This window comes from Carassius auratus, chromosome 24 (genome assembly GCF_003368295.1).
Source record: "Carassius auratus strain Wakin chromosome 24, ASM336829v1, whole genome shotgun sequence".
In the NCBI taxonomy this organism is placed as follows: Eukaryota; Metazoa; Chordata; class Actinopteri; order Cypriniformes; family Cyprinidae; genus Carassius; species Carassius auratus.
In genome coordinates, this window is record NC_039266.1 from 7,535,136 (window position 1) to 7,561,285 (window position 26,150).

The following is a 26,150-nucleotide window of genomic DNA, read 5'->3' on the forward strand; positions in this document are numbered from 1 at the left end:
CAACCTCAGACCCATCTTCCTCCTCCACATCTTCCACCATCCGTACCATCAACGCTGACTCAGGTTTTTTCCCTGGTGATTCCTTCCATTCTCTTAACAGGTTAAGGTGGTAGGTTTGCTTGGACTTCCCCTTGTCGGGATGGTGGATCTCGTAAGTCACTGGCCCCATCTTACGGACCACAGTGTATGGCCCTTGCCATTTCGCCAGTAGCTTGTGTGTTGAGGTTGGTAGTAAGAGTAATACCTTTTGACCTGGTTGGAACTGCCGTAGTCTTGCATGCTGATCATACCACCGCTTTTGTGCTTGTTGTTTCGCCTGCAGGTTTTCTTTTGCTTGTTCCCGGTACTGCTCTAGACGGTCTCTCATCTCCAACACATACTGTACAATGCCTTTCTCCTTGGTTTTGGCTGCAGGACTCTCCTCCCAGCTCTTTCGCAGGAGGTCCAGCGGTCCTTGCACTTGCCAACCATAAAGTAGCTCAAACGGTGAGAAACCTGTCGACGCTTGAGGAACTTCTCTGTAAGCAAAAAGGACAAAAGGTAGCCACCTGTCCCAATCTCGCCCCGTGTCTGCAACAAACTTCCGCAGCATATTTTTGAGGGTCTGGTTGAACCTCTCCACCAGGCCATCGGTCTGTGGGTGGTATGGGCTTGTTCTAATAGCGGTAATGCCCAACTGTCGGTTCAGTTGCCCCATGAGCTTTGACGTAAAGTTTGTCCCTTGGTCCGTCAAGATCTCCTCTGGTATTCCTACCCTGGAGAAGAGTTGTACAAGGCAATGGACAATTTTTGGTGTGGTGATGGTACGGAGTGGGAAAGCCTCTGGATACCTTGTTGCATAGTCACTGATTACCAGGATGTACTGGTGACCTGTACTGCTTCTCTCCAGTGGCCCCACAATGTCCATAGCAATCCGCCTGAAAGGTTCAGAAATCACAGGGAGAGGTTGCAAGGGTGCTTTGCTCCGCCGGGTCACAGCACTGGTTTTTTGACATATAGTGCATGTGTTGCAGTGTGTCAGTACATCAGTATATAATGTTGGCCAGTGAAACCGTGAGCTGATGCGTGCATATGTCTTTTGTTGGCCTAGATGCCCAGCCCACGGAACTGTGTGTGCTAAGTGCAAGACAAGTGGACGACAACAAGTTGGTACAACAAGACGAGTCACATCATTGACTTGCAAATACAACACATTATTCAACAGCTCATACCTCTCATTACACAGATTCAATGGTTTATCCAAAGCAGTTTTCTCAAACAAAGGTTTCAACGTCTCATCATTTCTTTGTAACTCAGCAATATTCCCTGGTACCTGCCAGCCACTAACATCGAGACCCTCCACAGAAGGCTCAGAGACTGGGGTACCGCGGTACTTCTCAAGCCTTCTTTGTCGGCGTGACTTTTTCGGGCCCTTAGTCCCGCCCTGCAACAGACTACAATCAAGATCTGGCAGTGGCTGAAGACCTGCCCTGGCTTGCGACCGAGTAATGGCGGAACAAGAGACTTCTACTGGGTTTACAATGGCTTTTCCAGAGACTTTAACAGTGGCTTGTAACAGTTCATTCAACACTGGTAAGTCTTGTCCCAGAATCATGTCTGTAGGCAAACTGTCAACTATAGCAACATTCAACAGGTACACTTGATCTTGTACTTCCACCAATACCTCAGCTCTGGGGTACTGCTTCACATCTCCATGCACACATTGAATAGAGGCAGTATTTAGATAGTCAACATTTGTTACATAACAGGATTTCAACATTGACATAGAGCATCCAGTGTCCAATAATGCATGTACGGAATGTCCATTAATAGTCACTTTGCACATTGTTAGATTCTCCCTCACAGAATCTAGTTCAAAGTCTCCCTCTCTTGGCACATAACAGTACCCTGTCAGCTTAGCTTTACGCGCAGGACATACTGCTGCTTTGTGCCCCGGCTGCTGACAGTAAAAGCATACCAGTTCTTTCCCCCCTGCTGACTTTGGTTTTTGCACATTGTCTGACAGTTCAGCACGACCCCTCTCAGCCCCAAAGTGCGTGCGGACAGTACCTTTAGATGGTTGAGTGCGTGGACCCCCGCGATGAGCGTTCTGGTATTGCTGAGCCAGCTTAGCCGCCGCCAGTCCTGAAGTTGGCTCATGCTCTCTTACCCAGGTGCGAGCATCATACGGAAGAACCCGGAGTAGTTGCTCAAGGATAATGGCTTCACCAATCTCATCCTTGGAATGCTCCCTCGGTCGTACCCATCGCTGATATAGGTTCTTTAGGCGATGATAAGTCTCGGATGGCGACTCTCCAGCTGGAACTGTAGGTGTTCGGAACCTCTGCCGATATGTTTCTGGTGAGATGTTGAATTTCTCCAGCAATGCCTCCTTCAGATCAGCGTACACCTCTGCCTGCTCCTCATCCATCGCCAGGTACGCCTCCAATGCTTGCCCCGTCAGTAATGGAACCAGATGATAGCTCCACTCCTCCTCAGGCCACCTCCAGGTCCTGGCTAGCCGCTCGAACCGCCGAAGATAATTCTCAATGTCTTCCCCTTGCTGAAAGATTGGCATCTTCAGTTCAGCTCGATGCATCGGCTCTCTCTGTACCGGAAAACTTATGGAGCCTCCGTCATGTGCTGCCCTGCGTTGTGAGGATACCCTTTGTGTAGCTGGTGTTGGTAGATCCATTCGCAAGCTGTCATTGTCAGACACTGGTTCAGCAGGCCGAGTCGACTGCCGGATAGACTCACGAAGACCCCGGAGCTCCTGCATATATCTCTCTTCTCTCTGCTGCTGGGCATCTAGGAACTGACGCATTAGGGAAACCATTCCCTCACCCGCTGTAGCAACTGGAGTTATTGGCTCCGTCCGTGGTGACCTGGACTTTTTCGAGGTATCAGGAAGCTCTGCCATCACGTCCTCTTCCTCTGAAGTCTCAGCTGAATTCCACGCCTCATCCTCCATCGTTGATATCTTCCTCTGTGACCTCAACCCCTCCCTGGGTTTTCTGCCTTTTGGCGCTGTCTTGCGAGTAGCCATCCCACCGCTGCCACCAAATGTGATGAAGCGACACCACTGCTCGCTTCTGGTGAAGGGAATTAAAGGTAACTTGGGTCCGTGTGGATGTAAATAAGTGATGGCTTACTCGCAGAGCACTCTTGTGCAAGGTGTAATTTATTTACAGTGCCAAAAACACAGACGATCCACAGTGAAATATATAGATATATATATATACAGGTGAACACAAAAACCTAAAAAGTACCAAAATAAATAAAAATAAACAAAGATGAAAACTTCCCAAAACGTATCCACAGTAAACGGTTTGCTTGAGGCACCGCAGTTGCACTCTCGCTCTGACTTGGTTAACAAGTCCTGATTATGTGTCTGGCCTCCCTTTTTATAGGCCAGACTCCGCCTTCTTTGAGAACACCCATTGAGAGGTATAGATATAATATTTAAATTCTTACCAGTTATATTATACCCACCCAAAATGTTTATTAATCTGCATTTCTCACTGGTAATTATCACATAAATACATTGTAATAATGCATCATTATTAACAACACCGAAACACATAAATACCAAACACTTAAATCACATATAATCCCCTCTTAATCACAAGACAATGGTTTCACCGGCTTTGGCGGCACTGCGCAGGCGCGACCCCCCCTGTTATGCCACAAGTATCCGCTCTTCGTCTGCTCGGTTTGGCCGACACAACGTTTACCCGCCAAAGCCCGACTACGCATAATACAACAAACAAATGAACGTACAAAGACACGTGAACAACACACAAGACACGGACGATGTGTGTGTGTGTGTGTGTGTGTGTGTATGAAATGATCGGGTATGCTTATGGACTGAAGGGGTAATGTGGTGTGGAGAAATGTCCGTGATCCATCGGACCAGCGTGTGCACCCGCGTTGCCGATGGAGAAACAACAGGTGAGGACGGGAATGAAGAGTGAATGGGGTATGTATGCAAATATGTTTATATGTGCGTGCCAGTGCTGCTCCCTCAGCGGTGACAATAAGACAGATTTGTCACAATTACATTAAGATTTCATCATGACTTCTCTGACACTTGTCCTTATACAGCCCTTTCTTACATTCTGGATGCTAGAAATAAACAGCTTTTTCTACACCGATAAGTGGAGTGGGGGTGGCTCTGACAGGTATAAACTATTGATGACTGTTTTAAAGGTGAAGTTTTGATGCCTAAATACTTTCTTCTTTCTCAGTTTAACAGGAAAAATCCTCCAATGAAGAGTCACTGAAACCAAATGGACAAAAAAGTAGCGGTCGATCAATATATCACTGAGACCGATATATCGGCCGATATTTGGCATTTTTCAAATATCGGCATTGGCCGATAAGTTTTTATGCTTGGCCGATGTGTTTGAGGTGGGACTTTTATTTTGACGGTGCTGAGAGCAGCAGCAGTATCTGTCTAATAATCAGATAGAACAGTTAAACAAAGGAATTAATGTATACAAAAAGTATTATACTGATTGCTTTTATATTAGGCCTATTAGTAATAGAAAGGCAAACAATATAATACTTTGTCGTTTGCAGTCAGCATTATGCAAAGATGCATTTATAGAATTTAAACGAATCTTTGAATGACTAATGAACATTTAATTTCACAAACCTTACAAACTTAGTTGAATCCACCTGATCTTGTGAAGTGTGTGTCAGCATGATCACGTGTTCTCTGTGTGATTGTCGGTCTGTGTGAATTGAATGCTTTAAACTTTAAACTTGTGATTAAAAATTATACTGCATACTGCCCACTTTCAAATTCATGTCATTTTCTCTGTGTGTTTTATGTAAAATGAGGGTTACCCTGGCTTTATTTAAAAAAAATATGATTCCCAGTGCACACAAACTTACAAGAATACTTACAAGAGTGCCCTGTTGATTACAGTGTTTACTTACTTTTTAATATATTTATATTAAATATTTATTTATTTGTTAAAATACCTTGTCATCTATATATAAGTGTGTTTAGTTTACACATTTATTTTTTAATCCATTGTAAAATGATTTCAAATTTCTATTATTTTTTTTATAATATTTTTTTTTTTAATTTTTAATTTTTTATATATTTTTTAATTTTATATTTAATTTTAAATTTAAATTTTTAATTTTAAATTTTATATTTTTTGGCATTATATAATGTATGACCAGTTGTTTCTATGTCCATCGATTTTTGATTAGATGAAGGCAAAAGTGGATAAAATAGTTGGAAAAGTCCTGGATGTGTCACCAGAGAGAAGTCCTATGTTTTACCAGAACACTGAGAAAGTAAGGCCTCCAAAAAAATTACAATAAAAAACAGATAGCTAGATAGATAGATTCAGAACACCATTCTAACCTCGTGGTTTGAGAAAAGCCGCACTCCCTCCATCTGATGGAAGACAGGATAGTGGTTGGAGTCGATCTCATCTCGTCTATACACATCTCCAGCAAGCAGGAAGTGGTCCAGACCTGAGCGCACCAGCTCCTTCTGATGGGCGGAGGTGTGGGCCCGCAGCATGTGTGTGCGGTTCAGGTAGTAATTGTCTCCTTTTTTCCGACTGGGATGGTCTGGAGGAATGAGCAGACTGTCGAAGTTCTGCTCCACCGTCACCACTGGACTGAGGTTGTCATGTACGGAGAAGAGCGGGTTTCCTGTGCGTCCGATGTAGGAGCGGTAGAAATGGTCTTTGATGCGTTCTTTAATAAGCCACAAGGGGTGGTGCGGTCGGTTGTGAAGCTGGCAGCCAACTTTGGACAAGATTTTCGCTGTCACATTGGTCATGTCATCTCGCTGGTAGACATGGCTGAAAACTTCTATTGAGTCTTCAGTAATCCGTGGCGGAGGAGCAGAGCCGTCTGTCGAAAGACCCCTGCAGGGGTGGAGTTTGTGGGACAGGGCGAGAGAACCGGTCAGTTGGCAGTTAGCTGACCAGTGACGGATGTGTTTGAGGAGAGACTTGTAAAACGTCATCGTAGCTGATCCACAAGTCTGTAAGAAAAGAAAGGAAAACTTTCATATGTGAACTCTTCAATGGTTTCGAAGTGAATAAAAAACAGTGCTAATGGGAAAGAGTCAAGTGATACAACTATTTACCTAGTCAGCTAGACTTGTATTTGGTTGAAATACAACTATTTGAAAATCTGGAATCTGAGGATGCAAAAAAAAAATCTAAATACTGAGAAAATCGCCTTTAAATTTACCCAAATGAAGTTCTTAGCCATGCATATTACTGATCAAAAAAAAATTAAGTTTTGATATATTTATGGTAGGAAATTTCCAAAATATCTTCATGGAACATGATCTTTAACTAATATCCTAATGATTTTTGGCATAAAAGTAAAATTGAAAATTTTGACCCAACAATGTTGTTGTTTTTTGGCTATTGCTACAAATATAACCCAGAGACTTAAGACAGGTTTTGTGGTCCAGGGTCATATTTTGTTCCGACCACTTTTCATGGACCAATCAGTTCATGGAATCAACACTGATCAACCATCTACTGATCAGCAGCCCACTGACTGGTAGATTTTCAACAAAATGCTAATGCTACATGACGCAAATACATGAACCCATTTGATGTCTTCTATTGTAACCTCTCTGCTTCCTCTGTATTGCTCTGGCAGTAAATGCTGTTCTCAGGCATGCTGGGTTTAAGTCGAGCAGTGTGAGGGTTAGATTACATTACTGGGATGTCAGATGAGCTCGCGCACAAGGGACTTAACCTCAGAAACCTCTGGTGAGATGTGCGGTGCCTGTTCTAACTTGTGACTTAGGAAGAGAAGCCCCTCGAGAGAGATCTGAGATCTTGCCCTCACAAACACACAGACAGAGACACACACGTTCATCTCGTTGTCTTTGCTGCCAACACACGACACATTAACGCAAGATCTTAGATCCATCACACAGCAAGCTCAATCTGGGGTGTCATAATACACTGTGGACGTGATTTATGGGGAGTGCAGTGTAATTGAATTAAGGGTGGCCCCATCCCTTTGATTTCCTCATTTTGTTTCATTTCTCTGTTCCGGACAAGCTCTGTCCTCTTTTTATTGTTCGTAGCCTCACAATGAAGCACTGTGGTAGAACAGTGACCGTTTCAGAGGGTAATACCACAGTTTTGGATTATTATCTTAATCATAGTACCAAAGTATTTACATGGTCTAATGTTATGATCTACTAAATGCCATAACCCTAATGTCAAGACACCTTAAAGGATACCATTGTACAAGTAGGCAAATGCTATTCACATGATACAGTATATATTCCAATTAAACATGGTAATATGGTACTTTAAAGTAAATCGAGCAAAGTTCTTAAATATACACTTAAAAACAATAACAGTTCATTACAATGGGAAACCAAGGTACATATCATAGAATACCATGGTACAACTATGGTGCATGTTGAAAGAACCATGCTATTCTTGCAATGGCATTTTAAGGTAATATTCAAGTTTTGTTACTGTCCATTCCAGTATGTGGCCTTCTTTTCCTTTTCCTTCCTTTTCTGGCCCCCATTAAGTCTTTCACCCCACTGCATCCCTTTTTCTACACAGCCCTATCTCTATCTCTCTCTCTCTCTCTCTCTCTCTCTCTCTCTCTCTCTTAGAGAGCATTTAGCTGCAGGTTTGGCTCAGGTGCTGGATGTTCTGAGGACACCGTGGAGAGCAGGGCTGTATTTATCCCAGACTAACCGTTCTTCTTTCTCTCGGCTTATCGCAAATATTTGCTTTGGCCAAGCAATATTTTATGAGGAAGAAAGAAAAGACAAACTATTTTTTTCCTTCTTTCTCATCACTCTTTTTCTCTGGATCCAGTGAGCAGCACAACATAGATGCACTGTCACTCTGAGAGACTTATGAAGTCTCAGGTACATGCCTGCTGTCAGGACTAAGAGCGTTCGGAGAAGCTGCAGGTACAGAGAGAGTGTGTAGCACTGCAGTGTCACTGCGGTATGGCAGTGCTCAAGATGCTGCTCCAGTTAAGACCTCAGGGAGTGTATTTCAGCGAGGATGCTATTATGATAATACACTACCAGTCCAAACCTTTGGACACAATTGAATTAATTCAAGTTTCGCAGGAAATGTTGTAGTAAAATAAATAAATAAATAAATAAAAAGAATCCTGTTTTCACCACTGAATAAAAGAATAAAAATTATTAACGGCAACTTTTATCTCATTATTTTTTTTTTCTTGCAAATTTTTTTTTAATTACAGAATTTTCTCAGAACTGTGGGATGTTTTACTTTAACTCCAAGTTATACATTTATAATTGCATATTTAAAACCTCACAATTTCAAGAAATAAATAATTGTGTGCTAGAAACTCTTGTGATTTAAAAGTCAGAATTGCGAGATGTAAACTTGATATTCCAAAGTGTAGTTGCAGTTCTAAATTATAAAGTCAGAATTGCATGACAGAAACTTGCAATTGCAAGTTATAAAGTCAGAAAAATGAGACTTAAATTCATAAGTCTGGAGAAAAAGTCTGAATTGTGAGATGTAAATTTGAAATTCTGAGAAATAAAGTAACATTTGTGCAAAATAATAAAGTTAATATCTTTTTTCTTGGAATCACAAGTTTATATCTCACAATTCTGACTTTATTTCTTGCAATAAGCAAGTTTCTTTCTTAAAATGCTGACTTGAGAATTCAAAATTGGGAGTTAACATCTCTGAGAAATTCTGAGAAAAATGTCTGAATTGCAAATTTATATCATGCATTTCAGAAGTCAGAATTGTGAAATATATATATTAAAAAGTCTGTGAGTGACCCTGGCAAAGAAAATATTAGTTCAGCAAAGGAAACCCCCTCACGACCTGGAAATACTATTTCTGAAACTATCATTTGCATGGAATTATCATTTTATCTACTACCATCACTTTTGTTGTTATTACCAATCCTATTATTTTTTATTCATTGACAGAAACAGGCTTCCATTTACAATTGTTTTTAAAAAGTTTCACAGTGCAATATTTGACATTGAGTTAAAAAGACGGTGCTCACTGGGTCTCATTATATAACTGAAGGTCGTGTATCTGGCCTCTTATTTCTCAGTGCAATTTTGCTTTAAAAGCCAAATTCATCCAATTTTGACTTGATGGTTTGTGCATAGTGAAATGCAAATGCTTCAACAACAGCTGCGGGGCAATCTAGTTTTATTAGAGCAGAGGCGATAATGATGACCAGGGTCTGAGAATTATCATAAATTATATAAAATCCTGTTTGTCCCGATCCATTGAGCATGTTGCTAACCTGAAGAAGCCCAACTCTCACTAAGACTCTGAGTCAGCACACACGTACATCATTTCCAACATGAAGAAGGCAAAAGTGCTGCCACCACGCATTTGTTTGTACACAAAAACTCTTAGTGTCTTGGCTAATAAGAACAGTGTGGCATCGTACTCAGAAAAATCTAGTTCACCCAAAAAGCTCATCAGAATAGATGTGTGGAGACATTGTATTACATCACTGTCTTAGCCATGGATGCTCTGCAGTGAATGGGTGCCGTCAGAATGAGAGTCCAAACAGCTGATAAAAACATCACAATAATCCACAAGTAATCCACACCACTCCAGTCCATCATAATCATAATCCATAATAACGCTTCCTCCAGTGAAAATATCCTATCCCTTGTTGTCCTCTAAATTCAAAAAACTGCTCTGGACTGTTTTCGCTTCATCACAAACAGTGTTTGATCTGTGCAGATTTCTCTCCTGATTCAGATGAGACAAGTCTTTCCGCCAGAGAAAGCAATTTTATGTATATTGGACGCATATTTTAGCAGCCATGGTTTGAACTTAAAAACATCTTCAAGAATGCATTTGTTACTTACAAAAATTATATTTTGGTATCATAAGACATTAACTGATGGACTGGAGTGACGTGGATTACTTGTGGATTATTGTGATGTTTTTATCAGCTGTTTGGACTCTCATTCTGACGGCACCCATTCACTACAGAGCATCACTGATGGACGGTCACTGATGGAACGACACATTTCTTCTAAATGTGTCAATCTCGTCAACATCTTGTAAAACTGAGGGTGATTAAATTTCTGTAAATTTTTGTGAACTATTCCTTTAACATTTAAAAAAATAATAATAATGCTTTAAGGCCATAAACACTGGTCTTGGATAAATTAGTGTTCTCACTGGTTATTTTGGTTTGAGGTGAGACAGGGAAACTTCACCTGACTGCAGATCCGGCCAACATCATGTCTTAACTACTACAGCAAGAGTCCGAGTGAGCATGTGAGAAGCTGGAAGAGTCTTCTAGCACAGAAGACAAACGTCTGTATTTAATCGACCTGGTGATCGGGCGCAGAGGTTAATGAAGTCAGTTTCTTGATCTTCTATCTGATCACATCTGCTGCTCAGTTGGTGCTGAGGAGTCAAAGGTCATCCATCCACCTGCGACATCTCAGCATGCACGCAGCAAGATATACAATATTTACCCTCATCTGAAAGACTTTTCTCAAGAGTTTCAACTTTGCTGCAAAGTCAAGAAATGGAGAACCTTGTCATATTCTCCAATTTGATGAGTTTATGGCCCCTCAGTGAGTGGAGAATGCAGAAATACTAGCTAAAACACTTTAGACTTTTTTTTTTTAACAACTACTAATTATACTGAAGTTATGCATTTTGTTTGAATAAATAAATAAATGCATGTAATCATGTTTATGATTCAAAATTATATCAAATAAATAAATAAAAATTAGTGTGTAATCATTTATGCATTAACATTAAAATTTGGTCTCTCAAAATCATGTAAATGTCAATGTGAATTAATTGCAAAATTCACTGAAAACTTTGTGATCAAGGATGTTTTACATTTGTGTGATTTTATTCAAAAATTACTTGATGGGCCCAATGGGATGGGTTTCTGCATGTTGTACTTCAGTGAAACTAAATAAACTAAACAAATTGTAATAAAACCTCAGAACTGCCCAGCTGCAGTGCTCAGATGATGTCACTGTTATGCTGCCAAACAAGCTTGTGTAATGAGGCGTAGACACAACAACACACAGACCTCAACACAACTGAACTAGACACAGATGCAGGAGTCTCAAGATGTGTTTTTTAGCGCTCAGGCTTGTCGCTACTCACCAGAGATTCCTGATCACAGACACATTTATTTCTCAAGCTCTTTTATAGCAAACAAAAACAAAACAGAGAACATCTCCTCCACAATTGTATAATAATAATAATAATAATAATAATAAAAAAATATTTTTATATCAAACCAACCCAAACATAACAAAATCAACAAAGAAACTACAAAAAATCCACCTTTTATACTAAAACAAAAACACTTCTCCGCCATTAGAACTCTTTTATATCAAAACAAACAAAGCAAAATACGGTAGCTCCTCCACAACTGTAATTATTTAATACTTGACAAAAACAAACAAATGCTCCTCCACCTTGATTACTCTTTTACACCAAACCAAACAAAGACAAAACGATCTTCCATCGTAAGACATGTTAAAATAAAGATTTAATAAACCAAACAAAACAATGCTCCATCATATAACTATATTATACCAAGCAACAAAACGAAAATGCTCTTACACAATTAGAATTATTTTATACCAAACAAACAAAACACCATTATAACGCTCAGTGATAAAACATTACAGAATAACCAATCAATATGTTTAAGATATTCAGCTTCTTCTGAATATGCCATCATTTCAAACATCACACTGATGTGCTGCACAACAAAATATTAGCTATTTTAAGCTTGACACACCTTAAAAACAGTCTTGACGTGAGACGCATGATGCACCTGCCAAATAGATCCATCTAACGCAAACGTAAATAGACCATCAATGGAAAAATAAAAAACCCAGACAGGGTGCAAGAATGTGTCCTCTGTGTCACATTATCTATGTAAAAACAGAATCAGCTTTTTGAAGCAGACTTTAAATAAACCTGATAACCGCTAGCTGCTAATAGCAGGTGCATATCTCTGTGAAGCCGTCATTCCTACACTCTAATTCGTAATAGTGCAACCCAATGAAATTAAGTGTGATACAGTAACTATACATCAATAAAAATAGATGTAATAATGCTTGCAAACCATTGTTTTTTTTTTCACACCAATCATGAGATTGTTCAAGTCCATTCTGAAAAGAGTATTTATATCGAATGCCCCCATTTACACTCAACGAACTTGGCGATTAGCAACTGTATGAATTGTGATATTATTGCAGAGTCAAACGCATTGTGAAATTGTGGGATAGGATTTAACTGAATGACCTGTAGAGTCGATTTTATATCTCTTTAAGGAACTCAGTAGGTTAAATACAGTAGATCACCCTGTTTGTCTCATTGCTCATCTGACCCAGCTTCTTTTTAAACATCAAAAACCCAAATGTCACTGTGAGCGTTCAGGTTTTTACGAACATGATACAGTGATCTTTTGGGGATCAGCCGAAGTCGTAGCTGAAGACTTGCAGTTCGGTAAACTTCTGTGTGAAGCAGCCAACTCTGTATTCTCAGAGAGGTGAAATTGTCTCTAGAGCCGTCCGTGTTTGCCTCGCCATACATCAACTAATTCATTAGCTTCAACAAGATGCAGAAGCAGACAGTGTGAAGCCAGACACAGTTTTATGTGATTCTGGGCCAACTTAGTTAAAATCCCCAGGAAGAAACATAACTCAAACTCACAGCTTGCAAATGGACTTAAAGGGATAGTTCAACCAAAAATGGGCAGTTCTTATTGGGATCCAAATGAATCACTACTGTTCAGAATATGGGTCCAAATGAATCAGTACCATGCAAATCCATGATCCAAAAGAATTATTACCCCATAGACTCAGGCTGCAAATGAATCAATACTGTGCAAACTTGGGATCCAAATGAATCATTATCACACATACTCGGGCTGCAAATTAATCCCTACCGCACAATCTCGAGATACAAATCAGTCATTACCACACATATTCTAACTCCATATGAATCACTACTATCAGGCTCTAAATAAAGCGCTACTGTATAGACTCAGGCACCAAGTAAATCACTACAGAGCGGGACTGAGCAGTGGAAGGGAATGGAAATGCTTCGTCCATCTTTTTTTCCAGTCTAGGGCTGGAGGCTCTAAATGAATCAGACTAGGGCTGCAAATGAATCACTACTGCTCAGAATACAGCTCCAAATGAATCAGTACTGTGTAGATTCAGGCTGCAGATGAATCAGTACCGCACAGACTCAGGATCTAAATTAATCACTACCACACAAACTCAGGCTCCAAATGAAGAACTACTGAGGAGTTAGAAGGGAATGGAGATGCTTCATCCATCTTTTTTTTTTTGTCAGTCTATGGGTGTTGTTCATGTGCTTTTCCTGCGTCTGTGTGCGGAGTGAGTGGGGCACAGTCGAGGCCTCTCTAGATCCATAATTCACAGGACTCTTGCCTTCAGATGGAGGACGCCACCAAAGCAACTCCAGCACCACTTCAAGCCCTATCAGAGACTCTGCCAAACACACTCACACATGACCTGGCACACACACACACACACACACACACACGCGCGCTCACTTGCAGGCGTCAGTCAGTGTCACCTGCTTTGGGAATAGTGTGGATGGCAAGCGATCTGTAATTAGTGAAGAAAAAGAGAGAGAAAGAGAGCCAGCAAACACATCTAAACGCTACCTAGCGCTGTAAGATCAGCTCAGATTTTTAGGGTGCAACAGTTTCAGCACTCTGAATCTCGCATGAGTTCCTACTTCTGGATAAATTTCATAACGCAGACACTGCAGTGTCATAAATCTTAATCCTGCAATGGTTTAAACTCTCCTATCATGACATATTTCAGAGGAAAGTATAGAATCAGGCTTTCTGTACGATAACCCTTGTCCCTGTTCATTAATTCTCAGACAGATGGCAATGCTGCCCGGGGTCTACATTTACATTTATGCATTTAGCAGACACTTTTATCCAAAGCGACTTACAGGGCATTCAGGTTATGCAATTGTAATATTTTGATCAGTATGTGGGTTCCATGGGAATTGAACCCACAACCTTTAGCGCTGCTGACGCAATGCTCTACCACTGAGCCACACACGTTACCAATGTGCAAAGTTTAAGGTTCAATACTGTGACGATGCATGGGTCCTTTATTAATTTAATTATGATAGAATGGAATTTTAGGCCTCTCAAAAAATAAATACAAATAAACAAAATAAAAGCTGGGAGCTAAAAATTGATAAATAAAATACAAATAATATAAACAGCCTTTACAACAGCATTGGGAAAAGCCATAAAGGCTATTCTGACCAGCAAGTGAAAAATCAAGTCTTACTTTCTGATATTTTCTGGAATTTTGTCCCTAACAATACTTAGACAAGATAACAGCTTTTGTTATTTTTCATATTCTGTGTGGTGGCTAGTTTGCAGCAGCAGCAGCAGAAATGAAATTTTCCAGTAAGTTTAAATTGATTGTATGGGAATTTTTTAATTAGAAAACCAATTTTTTAATTAGCCCGCAGTTACAAATTCAAAATAACGTTTTAAATACAATTCTAAAAGATTTACTAAATATGGAATTTAAATTGCCAGTAGGTGGTGGCAAGTCACTGTATGAGTGAGTCACTGAATCACTCGTTCAACTGATTCATTTAAACACCTGATTCATTCAGTAATGAAACACCATGGTGTTGCTCAGAGATTCAAAACAGTTCTTCTGTGGCTTTCTTTGGAACTATTTTCAGTGGTGAAAAACAGCAAAAGCAGGGACTGTTTTGTCTAAAATAGAAGTCAGTTAATATTACGTTCTTGTGTACTGAGCTGATGTACAGTGTAATGCCAATATCACATTTGCATTGGGGGAAACACGTTACTCTTTGTGTGATATTGATTAACTACTGTTAGTGATGGAGAGTTTGATACTACTGTATCACACACTGTGCTGATGCTTGTACTGAAATGACAATACCATGTAATCGATGACGTTTGAAGCTTAGAATATCATGCAATAACGGAAAGTCCGGACAGCAGGTTAGAAAAAATCTTCGCTTTGAATGACTCTTGTGTTTGACTTTACACTGACTTGGTTGTGTGTGTACACTTAACTGGGATTCGGTAGAATACTTTAGAATAACCTCAACACCAGAGAGAAACTGAATGCACATCACACCTCTATTGCATTATACATTTTATCATGTTCTCTCAGAAACCCCAAACAGCCCACTCAAAATATTTTTTCTACTACTCATGTCAGTTATTCATTTCAATCACACACCTGATTTATTTATGGTTTATATTATTAAAAAGTTACAAAAACATGAAATTCTAGGCGACCTACTGGTTCTGTCTGGGTCTCATGCATTCGCCCTCATTTATGCCACTGGATTGTAATTCCAGTGGCATTGGGAATCAGATGGCATGACATTTATTTTCCCTCCCGCTCTGGTCCCCATGCTATTTTGAGAGAGCCAGGTTGGCGTGGACGTTGTGCCATACGCCCGGGCCTGATTGGCCTGCATGTGTTCAGTCGCTGTGGGCACCAGCGGATCCATGCAGAGCCAGGTCACCCTCAAATGAGCTGGCATCACAGAAAGGTCCAATGGGCAGCAAACAGAATCACTAATGTGAGAAAGTATACAACAGGTCATACTGAGAGAAATGCTGCCAGTGGCATATTCTGCATCTGCTGACTGCTACCTAGAGTTTAGAGTTACTTTTAAAAGCAACATGCTACATTATTGTGTCACTCCTAACAAGTAACTACTGTAAATACCTTTAAACATTTATCAAAAGTAATGCATTGCCTAAGGTCATGTCAGAACAGAATGAAGAGCTAGGCTTAAATACAAAGGGTTGTATTTTGCCGTACACAAAACGTAGCTTGAATTCTAGATGACTGTTGATTATTATGGGAGCAGTTTCATTGCGCTGCTGGTTCAAAGTTTAGATAAGGTGTCACACAGATGCAAAGAGCTCTAACATGTCTGGAAAAACCTTTTTGCATATCCACTCTTCTCAAATACAGCTGTTCATGGCTGTGCATGCAATGCAATGCAACAAAATGCAATGAAAATCCTAAACTTAAATTTTAGAATTTAGAATTTTAGAATACTGAGAACTCAGGACCGGGAGAAAAAAAAAGTCAGAATTATTGAGTTTATATCTCGCAAATCTGACTTTTTTCATCAGAATTGCAAGAAAAACAGTCAGAACTGTGAGATAAAAAGCTGCAATTACCTTATCGATTTCATTCATTCATTCCTTAGAAGAAAACAGCTTCCATAGTACACAGATTAATCTCTCATCATAGTAAGATCTATCAAGCATAAATGAAAAGGAATTGTATTTTGTGTCTAGTCTACATGCAAATAAACATACGCTAATGTTTTAATGATAATTTGCTTTATAATGATATCTTCAGTTTACATATTCACAGCTCTTGGTTTGAATATGTAAATATTCAGAAGAATATTCAGGTACTGTAAATGGAAGAGGCCAAAGGCTGATCCTAGCAGAACTTATGCAAGGGCATTATAATATTCACCACCGGAGAGCAGTTTAAAAACCTCCTCAAGGACAACACCTCCAAATCATCATTATGACCCACTGATGCTAATGTTCCCACCATGTCTCCTGTCTAATAGCAGGCTCTGCCTATAGATAGAAACCCACAGCAGTGTGAAGGTTACCAGCAGACAGGAGTGTGACAAGGACACAATGTCCACATGTAATTGGCACCTCAGTGCTATAATCACTACATCAGTATGCTACTTCTTGGTTCACGTTCAAATTGCTGCGTATGGATCATTTAGACAGATCACACTCCTTCTGAGATAATCTTTACATAATATAGTCAGCATACGTTATTCGTGACGAGTGGGAATTCTCCACTGGATTTCTGTTGAACCATGATCGAACATGAAACCAGATCTAATGAACTACATCAGAGGAACAAAGGACACAAAAAAACGGTGAATTTCAATATCAGACAATATGGCTCGCCAACATGATGTCAAGCACTTGAAACTGAAGTGTGAGCAAAACACCAGCGACCACAAACGCAGATGGTTTTGTGATGGCACAGGAAAACTTCAAATATCGATAAAATCACAGAGAGCAGAGAAGGAGTGATGAAACCTCACCATCAACAGAAAGAGGTTGGCAGAACTGACTGAAATCCTTGCTTTGATTCAATGTTTTATCAGAAAAATCCATTGAAATTCAAGAAATTAAGTCTATGGATGCCTATTTCCAACCCAGAGTAAAAAAAATAATTAAAGCATTTTGTGATGTTACGTATCACACTTGAGAAATTATTTCTTATGAATAAGCAAATGAAGGAGGAGAAACAAATTATTTTTTTTTTCAATTGCAAATGTATATCCCACAACGTCAATTATACAATCTGTCCTAGTAATTTGTTTGTCACAAATTTGCATCTTAAAGTCCTTTTCTTAAAGTTGGGTCATAACAGTGGAATTTTCAAACAAAGCAGCTTTCTGTCCGTGAGCATTGCGAAATCCACAAGATCACGTAAACTTTGTTGTGAAATGTTTTGCAAAAATTAGACAAGATGAAACACAGTGAAGGTGTTCGACCACTAAAACCAAATCACAAAAGGAAAAAGTTGGCACACCACAACTTCATAAATAGTAAAAGTATTTAGTTCTCAGATACAGTAAGCCAAGAGAAAGTGGCTTGAGAGTTCAGATTTGTGTCAATGTATGATTTTTGGCTGATAAACTATTAAAAATGAATACAAAATCTGAAAAAGCCTTACACTGAATAATATTCATCAGCCTACAAAATATTAACATCCTAGAAGCTACATAGGAATGTGATAAAAAAAAAAAAAAACATGTGGTCAACCAATATAACGGCTTATATTTAGCTTTTTTAAATTATCTCTGTTGCATTATTTTTATTTTGACTGCATGTTGGATTTTTATTTTGGCAGTGTTGAGAATGTGCAAGCCACAAAATCCTGTCTTGTTTTCTAACTTTTTTTCACATTTGCTGAATTGCAAAAGGAGTGGAACAAATGGCCAGCATATCATTTCCAAGCAAATGAGAGAAGGACACAAAGTCACGAGGAAATGGGAAATGGGACATTCTAATGCGGGGGCGTCGAATGTTGGCCTGGATGAATAGTGGAACGAATAGTGCCTGGATGCGGATGGCACTATTGGCGTGGGAACAGCGTGCCAGCCAAGATGCGTGATTCCTATGCTTGGCCTGGCCTGAGGACTGCCCTCTCTCAGAGCCCAGCATGGTCTCATTGAGCTCTGTGGCCTTTGGTTTCCTGTCACAGGGCACGGCTCCACCTTAGGCATGTGTAACTGAAGAGCTGATGGAGCATAAGGTGGGGGCGGGACAGCTTGTTTCATTCCCTACTTCGGCCATTTAACCCTCAACTGAATCACCATCTGAGATGTGAAAGCCATGAAGCTCCTTCTGTGACTCCTTCCAAACACACAGAGCGGAAATGTCAAGGTGTGGAAGTAACGCACGACTTTACATAGTTTATTACCTGCATTCATAAAAAAGTAGCAAGAGCTTTATGTTAAAATATACTTACATACAGATTGTAGTCCGTTACCAATTCCCGATGAAATTACAAATGTTTCACGTAGTGTAGACTACTTTTTGATAACTTTTGACAAAATCTTTTATCACATTGATTTAAATTGGATCTTGTACCATACTGATATAAAAGTACGAAGAGAAAGAAATTATATATTTCATTTGTTGTTATTAATGAAATCAAGTTTTATTTCGTCAACGTTTCCAAAACTGGGGTTTGTGAAAGAACCACGGGGGGTCGCGCATTTAAAAAAAATTATAATAAAATAAATGTGACCCTGGACCACAAAACCAGGGCATTTTCACCAGGGTATTTTCATAAGGTCATAAGGGTATTTTCAAAAAAATACAAAAAATTACATCATCTGTAAGCTGAATAAATAAGCCTTCCACTGATGTATGAATACAACAATTTGGAAATCTGGAATCTGAGGCCATGGAACACGATCTTTCCTAAACTAACGATTTTTGGCACAAAAGAAACATTAACTCGGACAGTCCCGCTTGTATACTTCGAACCGGAAGTCTCTTCTGACGCAAGGCATCATGGGGAGTAGGAAACTTCTCGGCTCGGTGTTCATCACAGCAGTTCAGTCCGTGTACTGTTTGAGTAAATGAATTGCTCCGGGATATTGGTTTGTTTGAACTGAGGGAGTGTCAGCCACATTAAAAAAGTTAACATCTTACGTCATTTGTGGATTAATGCGTATTAGAGATGCGAACAGTTTAAAACGATTCAGTTCGATTTGGTGAACTGGTTCAAAAAGATCCGGTTACATCGAATGATTCGTTTGCGAACTAACCCTTTAAGTACTGCAAGCACATTCATTTTCTTCTATTAACTTCTGATAAAAGAGATATTATTGACTGGACCAAAATCCCATACACATTAACTATATACTACACATGGAATATAATCTGAATTTAGAAGTACTGTTACTGTAAGTCTCACATTAGACAGCAATATTTCCCAAGAAAAACAGCATTATTCAACCTTTAAAACATTTGTAAGTGACATAGAGTTATTTGTTTCTGATGCAGAAAAGTTAGTATGAAGTCATGCATCCTTGACTTCAATTGTCTACACTTCCAGAAGCTAGTTTCTCTCTCTGTCTCTCTGTCTCTCTCTCTCTCTCTCGCTCGCTCGCTCGCACTCGCTCTCTCTCTCTTTGTGAGAGCTTTGTAAAGCAGCTTTGAAACAGTGCTATAAACTAAATTTGAATATGTATTTTAGGTGAACTTGCCCTTTAAAGTTGAAGTATGTCATTTAATTTCATGTTTTCAAAAAGTGTAAGTAGCCACCGCAGAGCCACAGTGTTGTCACTTTAGGAGAAATCAATCTACAAATGGCTTACTTACAGTTGTCTGTGTCTGTAAATCTCAAAATTGCAAACATAATTTTTAAAAGCACCATGAAGCCAGACTCAAAAGTTTCATTTCGCTTTTGTAATACAAAGAAAACTTATGACATACAGTACAGCACGCTCCTAAAGCAGCTCTGACAGGGATATAAATGCAATAAAAGTGCATTTCTGGACCAACATGCCACACACCAAAAGTGCAAACAAGGTAAACTTTTATGAGCAGCCAGGAAATGTGTGTCAGCTGCTGTCTCCAGACCATCTCAGCCTGCACACTCCATTCATCTGCCCCCTCTGTGTGTGTGTGTGTGTGTGCGTGTGTGTGTGTCATCCCCAACAACCCTCTTGTCTTCAGAGCCCATCACTTCCCCAGATGCATTCCCTTTCGTCCTGTTTGTGCACTTTACATTATGAACTGTCACATCCGATGGAACAACAGTAAAATGACAGTGGCGACAGCTCCGAATGCACTAGTCTGCTTACTAGACACTTTACACTGGCAGCTTGACTTTGTCCCATTCTTGGGAGTGTTTTTCGAGATGGTCTTATATGGTATGTCTAGATGACAACATGGTGGTTTTAAAGTGACCATATAATGGGTAATGAAGGTTCATATTTTGGCATGCATGCAAGGTCCAAAAACACTTTCACTGTCTTATAATATGCATTATTTTGATATTACTTGCTCAATGACTGCCAAACAATTTGTTTAACGATTAATTTTTCCAAACCCCTCCTTTGCGTGATGCTACTCTGCAGTGATTGGTCTGATTGGTCTCTTTTTCATTTCATCGTGCCTGTAATGTTTGAGATTTATCGGGGAAACCACTGTTTTAATCGCTCCAAAAGCAACACCTAGTGGCAAAGAATGAATTTGCATTTGAACAACACAGAAAGACCGACAAGTGGGTGGGGTACATGCTAATGTTTCATGTTGATGTCAACATGAAACGGCTTGGGATTCATTTTAAACACGACTCGTATCAATGATTCAGAGTCGACTCTTTCTTTTGAGAAACAATAACTTGACACACGGTGCACTTTCAGATTGAAATCTTTGCAGGACTTTTCAATCACTTAGAGCTGTGTTACACTGCATGAAAGGTGGTTTTCAAAAATCCATAATGGGGTACTTAAAAAAAACAAAAACAAAAAAACAATCAAAACCGATTGGGAGTGAATTGAACTGGAATCCCAGAGCTTGCGACACAGTGTTGACGCACTACATTAAACCACTCTCTCGAGGCACATGGCTGAATTTATAAGGCGCCTTCTAGGGAGTGCCTTCCTCCATTTATGTTTCTTTCTGTCGCTGTCTGGAGCTCATTTGAAAAACAGTCAAAAGGACTGTCTTTATCGGGATTCCGCTGAGATGCTTTCTCAGTCACTTCTCTATGAATGAAGATCAAAGAAACGGTGGTGTAACAGTCCTGGGGGCTCGGAAAAGGATTCCTCCACATTTCAAGAGCGAATACAAAGTCAACACTGCCGAGAAGAGAAGATGCAAAATCTTAAATTTGCCCATTACAGATTCTACAGGTGTTTAAGCAATAAAATAAACCACCAAAGTTAAAGTAAACTTTTGCTTTAGAGGAACGCTGGCTGACTTCCAAAAGGAAACTCTCTAGAATGGTAAAGCCCCATAAAAAGAGCTCGGTGTGTGGTTGAGGAAGTGTGTGGGTGGGGTCACACTGCCAGCAAACAGGTATGTGCTCACCGAAGTGTGTGATTGGACAATGTGGCAGCTGAGGAGAAAGAAAATGAACAGTCTAAATGTGAAAATAAATGTGTTATTTATAAATAGAATACATACATAAAACACTGAGCTCATAAATTGCAATAATCTGACATAAACTCTGGTCCAAAAAATAGTGAGATGTTTTTAAGATGTTGTAGGTGTATTTTTATGCTAAGAGTATCATTGTTAGTTTATCAACATGCTAACTATTGCATTCAATGGTAGATCGAGTTCCCTGTGCAACACACTATGTGTGTGCATTTCTATGCCTATTCAAGTATCAAGTATGTTTATGCTTGCTGCAGTATCATTTAGATAGCTTAGCAAAACATACTAATGTCAAATGATTCACACTGGTGAATTTTTTTTGCTTACAATAGTAAAGTATTAGCAACATGCTAATGACAAACTCTAAGTCATGGACTAGTGGTTAGAGAGTTTGACTCCTAACCCTAGGGTTGTGGGTTCGAATCTCGGGCTAGCAATACCACGACTGTGGTGCTCTTGAGCAAGTCACTAAACCCCCAAGTGTTCCCCGGGCGCCACAGCATAAATGATGCCCACTGCTCCGGGTGTGTGTTAACGGTGTGTGTGTGCACTTTGGATGGGTTAAATGCAGAGCACGAATTCTGAGTATGGGTCACCATACTTTACTGAATGTCACGTCACTTTCACTATTGCATTCAATTGAGTTTCCAGTGTGATTCACATAAAGAGGGATATTTGTGTTGTTTTTAAACTTACAAAAGTATCACGTTGTTAATTTAGCAGTATGCTAACTTCAAATTAATTTTTTAATCATTATTGAGTCAGGTTTCAAATTATTTTATATGACATCAAGGTGTATGCTGTGCCTCCAAGTGTTCTTACTCATTTTGCTAAAAAAACGTTCTACGTTTCTTCCCCGTTTTGTATACTTATTTCAACTTTATGTAAGTTATTTGTTATTTTATATTAAGAATAGTTTGCACTACAGCATGGTGTATTTTTATTTGTTTTGCTAATAAAAGTTCTATGTTTTATATATAGGCTAAAGTGAGTTTGATATTGTATTTTGTTGTTGCATTCAAGCAACTGACGTCGAATTGCAGCTAATTCAAATTCTAGTGAATTTGTGAAATCTAAGTGAAAGTAAAATGTGCACAAGCACTTTTAAGATATTTAAATTGCGAAGGAAAGCGAGAAAAAAAAAAATATTTCCTCACCATCACAACCCTAACTGGAGTATCATGTTATTAGCAATGTCAATGTCAAATCAAGTTCCCAGTGTGATTCATGTAAAAAGGGACATTTTTGTTGTTTTGAGCTTATGAACGCATCACATTGTTAACTTAGCATCATGCAAACTTCATACACTTTCAAAATCAATAGTGAGTCAGGTTTCAAGTGCAATTCACATGAAAAACTTTTTCTGTTGGCAGCCATCTCTATGCAATATTGAGTTACAGTAAGCACACTGCTTTTAGCTGAGAACCCTTGAGAGGGATGCTACCCTGATACAAACTTGACCTGACTTTCTCAGATCCTGAAAAGCCCCAGCTTGCCCAAAGACTGTCTAGATGATGTGCAGTCAGCAGGCAGTGGCCCCTGGGACTACGAACAGCCCCATGCACCACTGATAAGACACCCCCAATAGCCTTTCCCTGGGGTGGCTTGGCCTGGAGCCCAGCCTTTAGAGTGGCATCATCTTGAGACACGGATCCCTCATCATGTAGAAACAGCCTGCTTAGACATCCATCATCAAGTCCCTCTTCAGCACCGCCTCAGTTTTGTTCGGTCTACAACATACAACGTCTAATACACAATGACATTGTCCTCCTGATAATCCATCTTGGTTTATAATGACTTGCAAATGCAGCATGCACACTGCTTCTACAGGTCCTGCAAGTGACCCTGTTTGTTCAGGAGACCAGCTTCAGTCTATAATGATAAAGACCTTGTTTTGGTTAATTTATTCAGTCTGGCTTCTCTCCCGCCACAATCAATTCAGATTCAAACTCTCAATCACATTCATTTACTCTTGTTTTTGAAATGCTGTTAAGAATCTCTTCAAGTTTAAACCCATTTAGATTAGACTGAAACACACAAATTGCTAAATACACACAACATAGCCAAATACAATCTGTTTAAGCTACAAATCTGTAAAAGAGGAGACTCTGAATATTTGCTTATAATGAATGACCTTGTCTGTGGTACTTTGAAGCAGCAGACTTATAACATGACATGAATCAGCTTTCACAACCCATTTTACTTTCATTTTATGATGTGTTTCAAGGTGAAACAGGGTGTTTGAACCAATGAAATATGTAGAACAGGCCTTGTGTTCATTCATACGCACTGATTGGATGCTGAAATGTGTTCCTTGACCTGAATGTGTTTACACTAGATTTTGTAAGACTAAAACCAAACTGGCCTCTATTTTTAAAGACGGAGATTGCCCAAAAGTATGAATAGGGTGTAAAAATATCCTTGTGTTGAGAAAGTTCAATATATAGAGAGAGAGTTGTTTATGGTCTGAATGTACAGTATATATATATAAATAAATATATATATATATATATATAGAAAAGCATTAGTAGGCTGGAGTTTTTTTTTTTTTAAATCCTAATCCTTACAGAGTCTTTAAAGTATTAAAATGAATTGGGTTTCATCCAGCCGATCAGTCTATAAATCAAGAGATCAAACAATGACTCATGCAAAGGAAGAAGCGTTTAGTCATTTTCAGACACCTTTTTTTTCTTCTTTTCTCAGAACCGCTGCCCACATTCTGTCACCTTAAATAAAATCTCTCTCCTGTGTCCTATTCAAAGTGTGAGTGTATAAATAATAATCACCTGAAATCAAGCCGTTTCAAGCGGTTTGCTGGCCCACAGAGGTTGAGAGTCTAAATGTCACTCAGTGACTGGAGCAATGAAAGCGCACCATGTGTGAACCGATTGTAAGAGGAAGTGAATGGTGAGCTGGCAGGGGACGCATGCCATGTTACATCACAAGGCAAGCTGGCGCTGCTGAGGTGTCTGCGTTGGGCACTATTCATGGGCACAGGCTGAGGCAGGAGACCCAGCAGGGCCAGGAAGAGCTATATGGAGCAGATGGGGGCGTCCTGCAGAGGAACAAGCCTCTATAAGTCTGAGAGGAGCGCTCTCCACAGTCGGATCACTGCGATAACATCCACTCAATTTATTAGCACCTTTCTCACCAGGTGATGTGTGCTATGGCTGGCAATAACAACTTACTTTCTTTTATTTTTGGCATATTTGCCAAGATCAGATAAGAGACATGATTTCTTTATAAAAAGATTTAATCTTTTTAGGGCATAACATGCTTGATTTTATTTTTCGTCAACCAGTTAAAGGAACCGTTTTCCTGGTTTCTTAAATTCTTACTCAACCCAAGGTTATCCTTGATGTATGATTTACTTAATTGAGCTGAAGAGAAATTAAAAAAAGATTCCAGGATTTTTCTCCATCTATGCTAATGCAAGGGCTCAATGTAGACCATTCTGTTGGTCCAAAATCCATATTTAGGCAGTTGAAAAGTAATCCACACAATGGTCTTCTCTAACAAAACGATCAGTCATTTTCAGAAAAAAAATTAAATTATATATATATATATATATATATATATATATATATATATATTATATGTGGGCATAGATTATTTTTCTAATCTAGATAAATCTCACGGTGATCTTGAAATTAATCTAGATTAAAATGGCTCATTAAAATTCTGCCGACGGCATTCAGAATATGTGTGTTACCCAAATAAAATTGACAAACAGTAAGTCTTTGAGAAGGGGTTTATCAAGCTAGGTGGTGCATTAGAAAAGGGGCTCATCTCCTGTTTCCAAAATACATCACAAAGTGCTTGAAAAAGCTGTAAACTAATTCCACATGGCACAAGCGGGGACCCGGTGAATGTTGTACCAGTGGGCCCTGTTTGACATTGTTTAATTTGTATGTTCGTTTATTCTTATTTATTTGTGCTATTTACACAATGTTTAAGGTTTTTTCAGGTTTGTAGGTGTCAAGGTACAGAAACTAAATAATTAAATGTAAAAAAGCACTGGATAGTCTTCAATGTAAAAATGAAATATACAATGAAACCTACATTTATTCAGACACATTTCTCACATTATTACAGTTTTGCTATATATATCAAAAAATATATCTGGTGTCTGAATAATTTTTAGTTTGACTGTTAAAACTACAAAGTAGTCAAGAGCACTGAGTGATTTTCATTTTCATTTTCTTGGATTAACATTACAGCAGCCAGTAGCTAAATTAGGCGCGGCCCCTTTAAGAGACAATGAACGCATCCAATATAATACACATCCCATTTTTCCTCAACTTTTTACTTTCACTTAAGAAATAACTGACAGTTTTTTCGAGCATAATTTCCAAGGTGGATATTTTGACATATTTCGTATGTATTTGTCGGCAATAGAGCAAAAATAATCAAATTTGATGTTTTGATCAAACACTTGAAAA

The 26,150-nt window shown here is 39.2% G+C and overlaps 1 protein-coding gene across 1 annotated transcript in view; it reads right to left on the minus strand.

Annotated features, from left to right (window-relative positions):
• fars2 (phenylalanyl-tRNA synthetase 2, mitochondrial) overlaps positions 1-26,150 on the minus strand; it is a 126,525-nt gene that overhangs the window by 82,538 nt on the left and 17,837 nt on the right. The window contains exon 2 of the mRNA XM_026200864.1: positions 5,363-5,995. Coding sequence (XP_026056649.1) covers positions 5,363-5,977 — 615 coding nt within the window. The 5' untranslated portion in view covers positions 5,978-5,995. The remainder of the gene's footprint in view (positions 1-5,362; positions 5,996-26,150) is intronic.